Source organism: Mixophyes fleayi, chromosome 7, assembly GCF_038048845.1.
Source record: "Mixophyes fleayi isolate aMixFle1 chromosome 7, aMixFle1.hap1, whole genome shotgun sequence".
In the NCBI taxonomy this organism is placed as follows: domain Eukaryota; kingdom Metazoa; phylum Chordata; class Amphibia; order Anura; family Limnodynastidae; genus Mixophyes; species Mixophyes fleayi.
The window spans coordinates 106,023,451-106,041,094 of record NC_134408.1 but is presented as its reverse complement, the minus strand read 5'-3'; the positions used below and the strand labels follow the sequence as shown (position 1 = coordinate 106,041,094).

The 17,644-nt window shown below is 39.2% G+C and overlaps 1 protein-coding gene across 1 annotated transcript; it reads left to right on the top strand.

The window, feature by feature from the left end:
• LOC142098546 (speedy protein 1-B-like) lies at positions 1-7,137 on the top strand. The gene is made up of 6 exons (XM_075181381.1): positions 1-18; positions 322-456; positions 746-828; positions 2,840-3,011; positions 4,592-4,846; positions 6,757-7,137. The coding sequence occupies exons 1-5, from the start codon at positions 1-3 to the stop codon at positions 4,835-4,837; spliced, it is 654 nt and encodes a 217-aa protein (XP_075037482.1). The 3' UTR covers positions 4,838-4,846; positions 6,757-7,137.
• Positions 7,138-17,644: the final 10,507 nt, after the last annotated feature.

Genomic DNA, 17,644 nt, shown 5'->3' with positions numbered 1-17,644 from the left:
ATGTGCACATTTACTGCGGTAAGTAAATGACACTTATTCTGGTGTATTATACAGACGTGCTGATTGAATATACTTCCCCACATTATTGTGAATTGGTCTTCTTATAATATACACTTTATAGCAGAGAGTACTGGTTACAATCTTATATTTATCTGTACCCGGCGGCAGGAGACAGAATGTAATTAGCGACATTCACATTGCGTACGGCTCAGTCCAGGAAATAGACAACATAATGTTATACTACACTGGAGATCTGTGGCAATACGATTATGATGGACAGTTACATATGTAACACTGTAGAATATAGACTGTTTCTCACAGGTGAATGTAGAGATTGTGACCTTGTACAACTGTAACACATCGAGAATCCCATCTAAGATATCTTTATCTATTCTAGAAGAAGATCACATCCAGGATTTCCTGGCCAGGGACACGGGCCTGAGAATTTCCGACAAGGTATTTTCACATTTACAAAGAGAGAGACAAATAACATGACAGATATAAGTGACTGACAAGATCTAATTATTTCTATATGAATAAATAACCTTACAGCGGTTGTAACCGGCCTAGAAAATGTTTTTTCATTTGTTGGAATGTAACAGATATGACTAAGTGCTGACAATAAACATCACCCTTTGATATGTGTGTAAGGGGACTATGCTATATACCGAATACAAATGTAAGTTGTTAGTTAATATGTTTTACATTCATTTCCAGCCTCTAATATATTTCTCTACCCCACTAGTTTCTCCTGGCCATGGTCCTGGCTTATTTCAAACGGGCAGGACTGAAGACCGAGGAGTACAGAAAGTACTTTTTCGCAGCCCTGTAAGTATCTACACTGTTTATGATCTTCATGTTTAAAAGCCCCTTCTCCCATAGAGCTAGCAGGGAAACTGGAGCGCAGCTGCCCTCAGGACTGTACACTTTGTTACATATTAGCATTAGGTTTACCAAGCACACTAGTGTGCACACCTGAGGCACACACCCACATCATGTCATATGTATCATACATCCCTTGTACATGTAACCCCTGGGGATGCTGCAGTTGGACTTGAGCACCCAGGGGCTACTCATCACAATTGCATCAGTTAGAAAAGAGATGGATATTGTCATTTACCAGTCCAAGAGAAACTACATCTCCCACAGGGCTACTGTGAAAAGGGGGCAGAGCCTAACAAGACTGAGAAACCAGAGAGCTGGGGAGGAAGTAGAGAGAAGAGCTCCCTGGGGAGGCTGAGTTGTGTGACAAGTCTAGATAGGTGACCCTAGGCAGAAGGGCACTGGATTGATGATCTGAGTATAGAGAACAGACAGTGTGCAGGGATATCAGAGCAGAGTGGAGTGGTGAATAGAACCTGCTGGGAAGTCACAGTTTGATGCTGTAGGAGGAGGTTTGCATGCACATCAAAAGAAAGACATTTTGAAAATCAGCCATTTGGAGAGATTCAAGTTCATATACTGGTGTAGATAAGTAACTGATTAATTTACCTCTCTGTTATTGTTCAAGTGGGGTTTGGACTATATCTGGCCATAAGGGCAGAAGATTCAGGGATAGATGGGTGGGCAGGTAAATGTGCAACACGTGTTTGTTTAAGCAGCATTTGAGTTTATACCACAAGGTGATCTCTCTGGTGTTAAAGTTGTGGAACTACAACTCCCAGAATACAAAAGCAACGATACAAGCTGAGGACTTACAGATGTTGTTATATAAAGCTTTCCATACTGTGACTGTTGGATCTTACTGTAAGTGATTTAAATACACGTAAAAGCTGCAAACTGGACATATTCTGTTTCCATGCCATGCTGGCATACATACAAAAGGGCTCCAAGTTGCAGTGCAATGCTCCATCTGTGCGGTGTGTTTGAGTGCTGCCAGACTTGTGTTTGGCAGTATATGGTAAAAATATAAGTAAATATATATCTCTGTATCAGGAGCATGTAAGGTTAACATATGATATATTGGTCCGGTGTATAAGGATGTAACAATTAATGTTTATGTCTTATACTATTGCTGTTATTGATTTATTGAGAGTTATTGTGTTAACTTACTATTCATAGGAAGAGTCGGTGCTCTATTTTCATCCACACTGTATTCTAGTGTATTGTTCACATTTTTATTAAAATTATACCAAAGTATATTTTTCTATAAAATCACAAAAGCTGCATGTAGTGGTTCTAGTTAAATAAATGTGCAGGATTGGCTTCTGCAGCACATAGTGTGTCATAGTGTATTAGTACTAGGCAGGGGGTTTCCCAAATCTCCCCCTGGTGTATTTCAAAACACCCCCAGAAGAAGAAAGTGGTGATTCGGGTGGAGGCACTGACAACCATGTACAGAGGTTATAAGCACCTACATCTCTTAATATATATATATACCTTCACAATGCATAATACCGAAGGGAGTGTTACATACAGAATAACCTAATGCCAGGGGCAGGACTATAGCTGTGGGGCTCAGGGGGAAGGGGGGGTGAGAGGGGCCTACTAATGCTGGCCCAACCCCTATACCAGTTTCCACTCTGATCTTCTGAGCTCACATGGAAGCTGGCACATGTGCAGTGAAGTCCCCCATTTTGGACTTTATTACACTCATCGACCCTCGTGTATGCTCAGAAGAAAAAGCAGAGAAAGGGCCTGCGGAGATGCTGGACACATATTGCAGCCCCTCCTCAAGATTGTGCTTTGGTAACTGGATAGTTCTAGTTACATACCTGACCATGGCAAAATTACTGCTTATTTTACCTTGTGCCTTTTCTTATACATATTTTATCTACTGTGTCTTACTAGAACAAGTCTACATCATTTGTCTATATTAATTCACTGTGTGTTGCACCAGATTCCTGGCAAACCAAGTGGAAGAAGAGGAAAGGCCCTTCATGATGGAGATCTATCCCTGGGCCCTCGGATGGACGTGGAGGCAGAGAATGGGACGTCTGCAAGATCGAAGGAACAATTTGCTGTCCAGGATGGGATTCTATGCTATGGTGGACCGGGCCTCCTGTGATATGGTTTGTATTAATGAAGAATAAGAAACTTATGTTGGACCTGGCAGAAAATATAGAAGTGAAACAGTGGATAAAGTATTGTATAATGAAGGAAATAGGTTTGTTACTACAAGGTGGAGACTTAGTGAACTTACCGTATGCATTGTTGTACTACTCAATTTCTATGACTTGGGCTTTAGTTAGGCATCCTAAGTTAATTTGTAAACCATACAAGCCCAAACATGTATGACCAGGCGTAAATTTCAGGTATGAAATGGAACTGTTCACTTTATAAATAATAACATAAAATAGACACATTTGAAAGTTTTTATAAGCATTTTTGGGACTAATATTAAGTTCTAAGTTCTTCCCGATATTTCCCACTCCGTCCCCAACCAACAATCAAAATTGGGTCTAACAGCTGGTAAATATTCAGCATCCACAATATAAAGATAATATAGTTGTGTAGAACATGTGAAAAAGGAAAAAACAAAAGGTCAGGCTAGATGGGCCACGCTGTTCTATGATACTACAGCCCAGATGTTCTAAGCTCTCTTATTGAATATAACGAGACCTAAGCAGGCCGTTTATGCCTTTATCTCCTTACCAATACAATATTGTGCCCTAGGATAAGCAAGGTTCAGATAGCACTTTAGTGTTACTTAAAACTTAAGGATAAGAGGATTGAAATGATATGCAAATATAAGTGCTAACACATTAGTAGCGTATTTAATTCAATAAGGGCACCTTATCACATCCTTAGGTGATCTTATTTTTCTAATGATGTGGATGTAAGAAATACACATGTGTAACAGTTATTTGTAATATAATTTGTTATATTGTCTTTTTTTCTTGACATGTGCCCCCAAATTATAACTAACTTTTATGCATGTCATTTCCTGTACATGTCTAAATACTATTGATTTATATACATGAGGGTATGAATTGATGTTTGCACAATTTGAAACTATTCTTTTGCTATTATATTATTTAGAAAAAGACACTGGAAGCATTAATATTGTCTTTCAGTCATATTATGCATGTCTCTCCATCTTTATTACCTGCCCCCATTATTATTTTCCTATTCAAGCTCTATCCACTCTGTACACTTTTATATTTGATACCCGAGAATTGCGGATGCAATGCATTCTGGTGCATACAAACGGCAAGCTACAGACCTTCTCTTTAAGTTCTATCACACACACAGAACTGATAATGCATTGCTGATACATAAGGAACTCACCTGTGCAGCAGAACTGGGGTTTTTCAAGTAACATCAGGGTGCTACTTCAATAATCAGTTTTGCACATGTGTATTTATTATGTGTACATCATAAATAATGCTTACGTGTTGCTTACGGTTTAAACAAGAAATGCTACTTAGGGTAGATTATTGCATATAGCATAGATACTTAACAGAGTCTTTTAAAGTCTTTCACTTATATATTAAGGTGCCCCTATAACACATTATAGCAACTGGGCCTATGTCTTTCATAACAATAATCTAAAGTAAATTCACAATAAAAAAATAAAAATAGAATAACAGTGTTTGGTTAAGATGTTACATTGAAAAGACTAATTTTGTTGATGTTTATTTCATTGTAGATCATGGCAGAAGACCCAACTCACTGGGCTTGGATGAGAAATAGGAAAGGACACCATGGCTGGGCAATACGTCAGAGGAACACCGCAGAATATCTTATCCGAGGCCCAGGGAGCAGCCCTCTATCCTGCTCCCTGTGTAACGCCCCTATGAGCCATCCAATCCAGTGGGAAGTGGTTGGAAATATCATCTTCCGTGCAGATCCACAGGAGGAGCCTGAGAGCATTATCAAGGTCCTGGTCCCATAATCATACTCAGTGAGTAGAGGGCCAGTAATACAGAAAATGTAATTGTAAAAGTATCTTAATAACCATTTTATATATGGAAGCAGAGTTATTAAGGATGTTAGTAACTAAAAAAAAATTTTAAAAAATATTTTACACATTGACCCATGTTAAAATGAAAAGTGTCCAATAGTAATTAAATCTGTATAAGTTTATAATCAGACCACTAATATCCAATATTTTTGAAGAACTGGAACATACAAGAGATTCTACCCATGCATAAATATCCCTCCTGCTTCCTTCTCAGTGTGATGGACAGTAACATGGTCTCTATTCTTATTTATTCTGGTATCTGATCCAGGTTCAGCAGCAGTTGGAAATCTTGGAAAATCTTAACTTTGAGTTACCAATTTTAAAAATGTTAGGCAATTTACAAATTATTACATCTCCGGACGCACAATGTATCTTTACATGTACAAGTGTGCCTATATTTCTGGCTGGCTCATGTCAATGTGCAGAAACACCCCATAGACAAAAATGTCACATTGGTTTACAGACTGGTGGGGGCATGTATGAGTCAATTCTGTTTACCCTTTCCATCATAATGCTTGGGAAAATAATAAAAAGAGTAAAATGCTAAGTGTTAATACCTTTTATCATTGCACCTATACTTTAATGATTAAAACACTTAATACCTTCTTATCTAAAATAGCGACACGGACACCAGATATAAGTTTGGCAAAAAGGGGCATATTTATTTAGTGGAAGAATTTTATTTTAAAACTCTGAATGGCGACGAGAGCAAAGCAGTCAGCTAACGACTAAATTTTAAACCAATACAGAGTAAGGTGAAACTCAATACCGCTGTCCCAAGACTTTACGGATCCCAAGTCTTTACGATTGGTCGGTACTAAACTTGGCGTCATCGTGTCTGCCCCCTTCTGGACTCACATTGTCGCATACGACAGGATATCCTCCGCCCCAGAGGCCAAGAGTCAGGTTACTGCAAAAGGGGCAGTGACGTGTGGCCAATTAAACGGTAGTACCTTCGATTAGTCGCTAACTGCATTGCTCTCCTACCCACTGCGCCTTGACATAAGACAAGGACTTAAATTTTAGTATCACCAGCTTATGCCGGGCGGGAGGGAGGTATCTGACATCCAGGACTAAGAGAGAGCCAGCCCACAGCTCCCAGCTAATTTATGCCCTCTTGGAAAACCACTCCCCCAGGAGTGATAGGCTGGCTGCCAGCAATTGTTTAACCCCTAATGTCAGTGCTGATGAAGTATAACACAAAATTATAATTGCCCTCAGCTTAGGGCTTCACTTAAACTAAAAGTCTCACATCAAATACCGACCTACTACCACTTTAGGTTCACCACAGTGTTTCAAAATAATTCTTGATAAATTAAGATTTATTTATGTCTTAAATGAATTATGAGAGTAATGGGAAATTCAGACTTTCTTTATAACATGTGTTGTTATTACATTGCTCGATGTGTGCCTATAAATGCGATTTCCTACATGTGTGCGATTGGAAGGTGTAGAGTGTGTCATAAGTATAGTGATGAGAACTGATCTCTGGCTTCTCAGATGTAGTAGAGAATTCATGACTTTTATAGCGAGGAAGACGCTCAGCACCCTCTCCAAAAACCTGCACTCAGCAGAGAAATGGTACACTGTCATGTGCCTAATCTGCTTTTAGAAAGGGACACACAACTCCTCTAATCACTAGTGCAAACTCTCCTTGCAGATTCTGCTATCCTGACCTACAAATCCATTCCCTACTCAGCTAGGTGCACTTGCACACAAAAGTAGCCACATAACATCACAAAAGATTATTTGTTCTGTGGATTTACACTATTGCAATTTGTTAGTTACTCTTTTTGAATGTAAGCTGAGAATGATTGTAATATGGTTGTATCTTGTGCATCTTTTTATAGTCATGAAGCAAGCACCAAGAGGACTGACTTGGAGAAGAACAACCGAAGAACAATAAGAAGACACCATTAGATGGAAGACCAGAGGACCACAGACGAAGAGGATCATCTATCATTCTTTGATTTTAGCACACAAACATAACATATAATAGACACTCATACAACATTGCATTAGCAGTCACTCCCTTTAGTATGCCCAGAGGAGGGGCAGTACAGCAGCCATGGCTCCTCACAGGTTTCCTCCACAGGGGGTTTTTCCTGTCCTGAGTGCTGCTGTACACTTATTACACATTATAAGATAGATAATATTATTTCTCTATATATTATTATTTATTACTTATTAAATTAGTGCCTTCTTTTTATATGTTGTAATTTAGAACATAATAAAATTAACATAAAATAACATATATAAATACATTTTATTAAATTTCATATTTTAAGCTCATCTTTAATATTGTCTGAGTCATTTATTTGCATATTTTTCTAGTTTATTATGTGGACTGAACTATAAAATAAATGAAGAAAAAAAGTAAAAAGAAAAAAAACATATTGTTAATCTTGGGCTAAAAAAGTTGTGTGTTTTGCAGCAGCAGAATTGGCCGTGTATAACCAGCTTCTCTCTGCCAAGTCTGTAAAGCTGGTCATACACGGCCAATTCTCCTGCTCTGTATGAGTGTCAGGGACATGATTAATTTTCATCTTGGACACATGTGATTTCCACAAAATATTTGCTATCATTAGAATCTATTAGTGCAATGGAATATGGATGACATCTTCTGTCATCTTCTGACCGAATTTACAAAAATACCTGATAATGCTCTTTACTCGATTTTGATAGTATTATTAACGGGCATCACCGTCATTGTTGTATGACATGTGCTGCAATATCAGGCTAATTACCAATATCTGCTGCCACACTAAAGGCTCTGACTGTTGGAAGGTTGGATAGCAGACATATGCCTCCCTGGTTCCAGTTACAATTCTGTGGCTCGTAAAAGGATGAACATCCTCTAGAATGTATTCTCTCGCAGGCAGGGTCCTCTTTACCTATTGTCCATGTCGGTCTGTCTACTGTCTGACTCCATCGTACGTCCTGTCCTGTCTTTTGCTGCACTCTGTGTGAGTCCCAATAGCACTACTCATCTGTGCTATTTGTATGTGTATTACCTCATCTATTTGTATCTTGATTCTGTATCTGGCACTACGGAATCTGTGGCACATTGTAAATAAATAAATAAATAATAATAATGGGTAATGTTAGGTGTTTGATGGGGACATAGGTTGACCAATTTGTGTAGACTATAGGATAATTATTCATGTCATTTATTATCTCAACAGCTAGAAACTTATTCACTTCACCTCATGCAGAATGTTGGGAACCACCACCTGGCAGATGAAATGATACAGATATAGATAATTACTGTACTAACTACAAAATTAGTGCTCAAATTAAAATCCCTGAGCTGTCAGAGTGACCCATAAACCATCTATTGGTGATTTATACCACAAAAAAAGGGAAAGGAAAAGTGCTGGAAGCATTATATACCTGGATGTTAAATGGACATTTCTTCAGTAGATACTACATAGATTGCACTTATTCCACGTTTCCCTCGCAAGGACGGTCACAGTTATTGATCCTGTGGTTCTCCTGATTGAAATTGACATAGAATATCCCATGAATGGAGAGACAGACACCGTATTATTATGATACATGTACATACCCACAGCTCATTCATTTTTTAATAATTCAGCAAAAAATAAAATGTAATACCATTAAACCTGTGTGTTAGCATACCTGTCAACCAGAAGTGATCTACACACACTGTTAGGCCCACACTAGTACACAAGATGTCCCAAGTTCTAATAACCTGAATGTGAAAATTGCTGATTACTATGTAAGCTAACATTGAGTGGGAATACATTTAGCAGAAATGCTCAAACATATACACTATATGGACAAAAGTATTTGGACGCTTGACCATTACACCAACAGGGACTGTCATGATATTATATTTAAATACATATACTTTAATTTGGAGATGGTTCCCCCTTTGCAGCGATAACAGCTGCCACTCCTCTTGGAAGGCTTTCTACAAGATGTTGGAATGATTCTGTGAGAATCTGTGCCCATTCGTCTTGTAGAGCATTTATGAGGTCAGGCACTGATGTTGGACAAGAAGGCCTGGCTCCCAGTCTCTGTTCTAGTTCATCCCAAAGGTGTTCAACGGGGTTGAGGTCATGGCTCTGTGTTGGCCAGTCAAAATCTTCCACACCAAACTCTTAAAACCATGTTTTTGTAGTCTTGCTTTGTGCACTGGGACACAGTCATATTGCAATTAAAAGGGCCTTCCCCAAACTGTTGCCACAAAGTTGGAAGCATAGCATTGTGCAAAATTACTTGGTATGCTGAAGCATTAAAATTGCCCTTCACTGCAGATAAGGGGCCCTAGCCCAAACCCTGAACAGCCCCCTACCATTATCCCTTGGTTTGTCTCCCTGCCTCCTTTAAATTATGTTCTTCCTTTTCATCTGTGTGCTTGTTTAGACCTGTGCATGAAAAGTCAATTTACAACATAAAGCGGTCTATAATGTCACCCTCTGTCATACCACTTCAGAAGTGATGTAGTCCTGTTTGCAAATTTTTCTCAACTAATTTATTTTTTCCAAACAATATTTACTTTAACATGTGTATAACTTTTCTTGCACTTAGTGGGATGAGAGAGAGAGATTCTTCAGCCTTTTACTTCTGCAGTGGAACGCATGTGCGTTCCACTAACAGGAAGCTTGGTACACAGGCAGCTAGCGGGCGGCTGCTGCGCCCCCTTGGACTTGTGCCCTGGGGGATGGCATCGCCCGCAACTGCCTAGTTACGGCTCTGGTGCAACTCAAAATACACATGGAAAAATCCACCTGTTCACATACATTTTTTTCTGTACACTTGGGCCACATTTTTACAGACTCTTCCAAACAAGGTCCTATGAGTGCAACTTACTGAGAGTACAATCTCGGTACATATGATAATATAGTACCCATGTCACTGCTATGTGCAGTTCTGCCATGAAACCTGCAGCCTTTGTCCACAGGTAAATTAGCACAATCATTTTTTCCTCACTAAGGTAAAAAAGTAAATGATATCACCACTGAGTTCTTGCAATTACTTATTGATTCATAAATGTAGAAATGGTAGATATTCTGTCCTACTGATTGCTAGTTATTTCCATACTGTACCACTGGATCCTTGGATACATCACCAGGTAACAGATGCTGGAATTATAGATTTATCCTCTTGTCAGGATACCAGGTGGTTAGAGCCTGACATCACTAAATATCCCTGGCACCTTAGGGTTCTTTAGATCACACAGAAAGAAGAGAATGATGATACAACTGTATCTTTATAACAGAAGATAACACAACTGTAAATAAATACTAATACTATGACAAAAATATCTTTAATTAATCACCAGCACTTTCACCCAACTCAAAAGAACCCCACAGTATCTCAGAGTCAATATGATTATAACCATTTTATAAATAGAAATTACTTCACCAGACCAAGTTCCCAGGTAAAACTGTTGATTAATAAAACTAAAAGAAATGACACGATATCAAACCAAACCGTTCATATAAGCACCACACATTATAAATGTTCAGAGTGACAGATGGGGAAGATGGTGCACATCAGACACATCTTGTCACACCTCTGATCATTAAACTACCAAATCTTCCAGCCAGGACAGTATCTCTACTTGCTGTCCATATTCTCTTCTCCCTGGTACACAAAACACACTTCCTTATGCCATCTTTCCCTTCCCTTTTTCCTCAGTCAGCTTAGCAGACATGTGACTACTTGATTATTAAGAGTTATATGGCTATATGATATATGATTTTGACTTCCTCTGAAGAACTTGCTGTGGTGTCAAAGAAACACAGTAGGACTACAAGTACCAGCATGTACATTTATCTCACTGCACAGATTCATTTGATGAACAAGTGGTGGACTTTTGGAACAGATTTTGGAGATTGGCAATGGATAACTATAACAGATTGGAGGAAAATCAGTGACAAGTGTTCACATACTGAACTATGCTAGTGGACAGACTACGCTACATATCTGGATTGGATCCCCCCCATACACTGCGGTGTCCCAGCACGGAGCTGCTGGTCAAGTTTCCACAGGAGAAGCTTCAATCACAATGGGGGTTATTAAATCCATCAACAGTTCCACGGGTTAATCCCTCAGTGTCAGATCAATATGTGACCATAGCTGTTTCCTTTACATCAAGAACTGTAAGTTTGTTCCAATTATATGATTATCATCTTATGCTCCAGAACCCGCTATATGGACTTTGACACAACAGTATTGCTTTTATTTGGGGCTTCTATTACCATCAATTCTGTGCAGTGACTTTCTAATGAGCTCTTAATAATATTGATAATAGCTGATTTGGTTGATATAATAACAACTTTCTGATTAAGGTACATGGCAATTTGTGCTGATTTTATTTTATTTTATAAGTCCTAGTTTTGGATTTTTATTTTCATAAGATATAACTGTTTGAAGAATCTACACTGAAATATCTATATTTTGTGCATTAAATAAATTGTTATATTTGTATTTTACTTTTCAGCATTGTGTGTGTTTTATCTTGATCAGATCCAGCACAGTCTTTATTTCCATTTCCTGTTTGCTTTTAGCAGTAGGGTTACACAACCCTAGACAGCTGCGTTTCAGATAATGAATTGGGTGTCGCGAATACCTTATTATTATTTATTTATAATTGGGCTCTATTAGAGCTTTAACCTTTGAGTCTATTTTAGACAACATTTTAGCCAGTAGATACGGTGCAACATTTTGATCTATATTTCTAGCTGATTAAATTGCCTGTGCTGTGACAGGAACGTTTGCAGAACAGCCTTTAGCACACGACTGAAGGACTTCTGACACATCCCTGCTGCGACTCCCACTGTAGTCTGGAAAGACCAAGTGGTGCAAAAGTGCAAAACCGCCAATTGTTTGGTCAGTGCCGGTATTGCTTTCGGGATGTTGCACATTGGCCCTAGGTCACTTTGAACAATTCACACGGTGTCCATGATGGCACAAGGCAGGAGCCAATATCGTCAGACCACCTCAGCATCAGACATCCCAAAGAGGCTCCCTGGGCTGATGACAGTGGACCAGGTGCTGGCTTCAGAGAGGTCGATGGCTATGGCTCTCCTGCTCCACCACCTGGGCTTTGACCATTTCTAGGAAATGCTACATATGTGAGAGCAAATGATGAAGGGGTCCACTAATTGCATTACCTCATGACTTGCAAGCTTCGTGGTCTATTTGTACATGCAAGATTGCGAATATACTTACAACTATAAAGTGGCCTTGTCAGACTCATGATATAATTGTTAAGAAAAAAAAAAAGCATAAGTAAGAATTTGACTAAAAGTCAGCAAAAAGGAATTAAAGCCACCCCTTCCCCCCAAATAATATTCTACAAGCACATAACATTCTAACATTTTAAAAAATAAATAAATAAAAACACAAAATTAAGAGTAATTACTATTAAAACATTCTCATTCATGTGCAGCACAGAAAAAAAATACTTACTGATTTAGAAGAATAAAGTTGAAGTATTTTTTATTATACATGGAAATTTCTAAAACTTAAAAAAAAGTTTTTTTTTAGATTTTTGTAGCCCTTGGGAAAACAGTTATTAGACTGTCCTTAATGTCTACTGTTCATACAGATATTTTTACAGTTGCTCCTGGGAGCTGCGAGCTGAAATCCAGCGAGAAAATTACTGTATTAACGTTTTTTCCGCGCACTATTACCGTAATAACGGTAATAATGCGTGGACCGTGGGATTTTCGCCGTTTCCGCCGACAATTGAATACGCCCCCTAGAGCTTGATTTGGATGTGGCTACTTGTGCTCGAGCTCGCACGTCCTTACTGTAAATTGACTATGACCAAACGCCCCTTCCTGGCCCAGTTCCCTCCCTGAAATCGTAGGCTGTAGTAAGTGTCCGTTGTGTTCTCTGATGCAATATCAGGGCCTATTTAGTCACGTGCTGTACATGTGGCGCATATGATACTGATGCTGAACTGAACACATCTCAAGATATAAGTAAAAACATTTTACTTTTGCGGGTGTGTTTTTTTACATAAGTTGCACTAATTTTGTGCCCATTTTTGCATCAAAGCACTAGATCTACCATCCTCCTATACCAGTCTTCGTTATTCTTTTATATATGTTATCTCCAATCATATTTAAATAATTTATAGCTCTTGTAATTAACAGAGACCCTTAACCCATTCACTAACAGGAGCCCAAGATAGAATTTCCAACCAATTTCCAAGGCCACAAAATATTTCCACTCTGTCAGTTTCAGGGGAAATTATGTTTTTTAATTTACCTAAGAACATTTTCTATTGTCTATCTGTATTTTGTTGGGGGGGGGGGGAGGGTGCGGCTTTCTCTTAGTACCATAGTCGGGTAACTATGTTTTTAACTTATGGGTGTTATAGGGGAAAACATTTTTTAAAAAGACGTGTTTTCATTTTTTTTGTCCTTTAGCTGCTTTCATAAACTGAATACAGTCAGTGAAATATACCAGTTGTTTTTTTCTAACATTTGCAGGGATACCACATGTATATACTTTATTGGAGGTTTAGTCTACATTAGTGTATCATTAGTGTCGCTCTGGAGCATGAAGGGCCCACCGGGGGACTGCAAAGGTAGGGGCCCACCATAGAGGGTGAAGTCAGCCTCTATAGAGGTGAGACCAGAGACTAGAGGGGAAGTGGTCAACCCATGAAGGACTCGACTAGCAGCACATAGTGTAGTATATAAAGAATACAGTGTATATATAAAATATATAGTCTAGGCCCCACCCTTTAGATCAGGACAATGTCTTGCCCTACTAGAATCAGAACAGTTGACTATCCTGATCTCTCCTACCTATTCTTGGAGGACCTGAGTCATTAAGGGACGCAAAATGAGCGCAGCGTACGTACGTGCACTAATGCACGTACCTGGTGGGTGCGAACGGCCGAAGTCATCAAGCTGCGTATTCTCATATAAGGAGCTTCATGACTTGCGGCGCAGTGTTCCTATTTTACCCATTAACGGGCGTACAAGCCTGCACATACTTGCATAACGTGCAGAAGCGAACTCTACGCTGTTTAGTGCATAGTAACATCATTGGTGTATCTCTCAATTGTTGAATCATGGTGCTGGTTGCAATTAACCGTAAAATATATATTCTCCTTGTTATGCTACTTTGTTTACCCTGTCAAGATGTTTTAGTTTTGATGATTAAAATTTATTAATTTAGAAATATTTTCAGTGTTTTATCGTATATCATATATCAGTATATCATGTATATTTGATGTGGTTTTATAATGTCATATGTATTATATTATATATATATTATATTATATAAGCCTTTGGTGTGAGCTGGAAGGAAAAGAATATGAACAGGAATGAAGTACTTATTCAAATAACCTATATGTTTCCAATCCAGAGATTTTCAACAAAGACTTGCACAGACTTCTTCGACTTGTCCATTGCATCCAGGAGACTCAAAAGGATCAGGATACGCCTAAATACTTTCTCAGCCAATTGTTATATGATATGTGTAAATTATAGTGCAACCTTCTTTTGTGGAAACACAAAGTACATCTCTGGTCTATTTAAGATCAGAGTTTTCAGCATAGAAAAAAAGTGGAAGCTTATTATTTTGTAAATAAAGAATGATCCAATTTTATTCGTTAAGTCTCTTTTGCTGAAGGAATTTTTTTATTACTTTATTAACCTATATAACACCAATGAGGTTATGCCGCTAGCCCTGTTTTCCCTGTGTAGTAGGTTGTGTCTTGGTTCTGTTTTCAGTATATGTTTTCGAAAGAGGTTATGTCGTACCAAGCTGTTATTTCTTTGGGCCTTATCACATTATATCCCGGATGTGAGGTGTGACCCTATTGGTTGGCCTCTTCTCCATTGGCTTTTAAACAACAGCTTGACTTAAGTGTATAATGCTAATACGTAAATTTGAAACCACACACATACAAGTTTTTCTTTAAACAAAAAATTTTTAATTTATAAACTAAAACTATGAACAAGTGTCAACTAACAAACAATCAATAAATCAATGAAAGGTATTTAAAATATTTTTTATATATTTAAAAAATTTTTTACATTTTTTTGCTTTTTCTTTATGCTTTTTATATTTTTTTCTGTTTTTTTTAGTTCAGACAGAAGCCTCTGGCTGTGCCTTGGAGGACCCATTGACTCCTCTTCAGCTGCAAAAAATGAAAGACAACAATTTAGTAAATGCACTCTTAATACATTAATGTGGTGAAATGCTAGCTCTCTGTTCTTGTACCTATGCATTTTGTAAGCTCGGTATAGTGCATAAATGAATGTTACCCAAACACTGGCCACATTCATTAAATTTTGATAATGCACGTACCTGGTGGCTGCGAACGGCCCGAAGTAATTTTTATTTTTAATATTATTAGCTATGACTAGAAAGGGTCTGCAGTGCCGTACATAACATATACTGAAAACCGAACCAAGACATAACATGATACAAAGACAGGTGACAGGGTAAAGCAAATCAGATTATCTGTGACAGATAGTGAAAGGGATGGTCAAAATCAGCAAGAAGAAGGCCTAAGCTTAATAAAACAGGGAAAACATGGCTAGCGAAGAAGGCCAAAGAGGGTGAAGGAACTGTAGTAGGAGTACACAACAAAAGAGGGCCATGCGCATGAGAGCTTACAACCTAAAGGGAAGGGGGAGACACAAGTAATACGAAGTATATAGTATATAGTATTATATTGATTTGGTGTATACATAACTTTCTGGGAAATTTTGCCAAGGAGAATCTCACCCTCTAGGGTGCATTTTTAAAGCCTGCCAGCTGAGTTGGCCTGCGCACAAGACAAGAATTGGTGGGAGGACATTTTTCCCATTGTGGGAACTTAGGATGCCTTGTACTGTGAATGGGCAGTGAAAATTGTTTGTCATGTTCTACGTCTGTCTTGTAAAAAAAAAAAACCCAACTCAAGTATACGAAAATTACCAGGTAATGTACTTACTTTCCTCAACCAGCACTTGTGGTTGCTGAGAGGTGGATTCTGGTTGGCTCTGGAAGAGCAGAGGTGATGCTGCCAGGTCATCGGACTGGCGCGAATCCTCCACCACCGCTGACTCCACCTGTGGCTGTTGGCTTCCACCTGGCGCCTCCGGTGTGACCACCTGTTCATGTTGGCGGTGGTGTTGGGAGCTGCGTTGGCGTCCTGTTGGAGACCATGATGTGTTATCTTACGTGTATTTTTGTAATTTATTCAACATACACAGCGAATACATACTGTGGCAAGAGCCCGCTACTGCAGAAGCACACGCGTACAACTTCTTCCTTTTTATGGTTCTTTATTGTCAGGATGGTAATAATGTTTTGACACCGTATACTTGCACAGCAATTATGGAGACCCTCAACGCTTACTATACATAGTCCAGCTCTCTGTCCAGATCAGCCAGCTAGCCCAGCGTTGATCTCCCTGAACAATGAAACAAGCAGGGTTTTATACCTGACGCTCCTCCCACAGGCCTAGCTTGATGGACAGGTGACACACCCACCTTCTCTTTAAAAAGGACACGCCCATCCCTGGCTCTGTTTAGACTATCAGACCCACCCTGTCTGTTTGCTGAGAGGAAGCAGCTTTTAAATCATGTAAGTAAACCAATTTTAAACTACACATATGTTTTTACCTGGTTTAATCTCCACCTAGGTACATAACTGTGCCAATGTTTTACTCTACTTTCCTGCTTTCTCTGCATATTGCCAGCTAAATGCCTCCTTTTGTTACATTGCATACATACATGTGAATGGTAGCTTTTAATGCTAAAATGGTACTCATGTCAATAACAATAAGTTTTTGAAAAAAATGTACACAAAAATTTATAACATATATATAATAGGAAATAATCTGAATAATAGGAAATAAGACTAACATTATTCATACCTTTAGTATGAGAATGGTCATATTTCCTGTGAGCAGAAAATATTACATTGCCATATTATATAGTGTTTGAGGGCGACTTACTAGTAAGAATTTCTGCCCACAAATCTGCAAGAAGGTCGGGCTGTCGTCTCCGCAGATCACTCCATCGGCGTTGCAACTGCACGATGGAGCGGCGGGTACCAACCTGCATACGCAGACGCCTACGCACGGCTCTGTATGCCTGCAGTTTGTCATCATTTCCCACGTACCTCCCTGCGGGCTCAAAGCAACCGTCCATCGTTGCTGTCAGCACCCGCAGTTCGGTACGTGAGAATATTGCAGATCTCATTTTCTCTCACAAAGGACAGTTTAATATCCTGCTTACCGACTGGTTCTCAGTGCACGTCAGTGCGTCTGCACGTCCATCGCGGAACCTTTACTAAGATGGCTGACTGACCTGTCAATCACTGTTCCGGCGTGCCTAGCATTCTGGCGCGTATGAAACTGAACACATTACTATTAAACCGCATACTGAATGCGATAGTTCGCCCTGACAATTTATGCATGGACCAAGTTTTTGCTGTCAGGAAACATACTCACTCCCCCTCCCTCACTGAGTCGGGCGAGGCCCCTCCCCACGGAAGGGACAATAGTAACCGATTGTCTTGTAAGGGGACAGATACTTGCGACCAATCACGATAGAGCCGTATATATCAGCCGCTGATCGCAGTGCCTTCCTCCCCCACCAATATGTAATCCTACTTACACCGGCTTATGCCAAAAACCATTAAACTCTAAGCTTACTTAAAAATGGCGTAGGTGGGCGGGATTCTGCAAGCCGAGTGACTAATACCAGGAAATGCCTCACCTCTACAAAGCCACAAAGCCCT

What these genes read in the sequence shown, in the direction of transcription:
- LOC142098546 (XM_075181381.1), top strand. An exon ending in GCCTGAGAATTTCCGACAAG is followed by an intron (nt 457 to 745) that starts GTATTTTCACAT and finishes CTACCCCACTAG; the next exon opens with TTTCTCCTGGCCATGGTCCT. An exon ending in AAGTACTTTTTCGCAGCCCT is followed by an intron (nt 829 to 2,839) that starts GTAAGTATCTAC and finishes GTGTTGCACCAG; the next exon opens with ATTCCTGGCAAACCAAGTGG.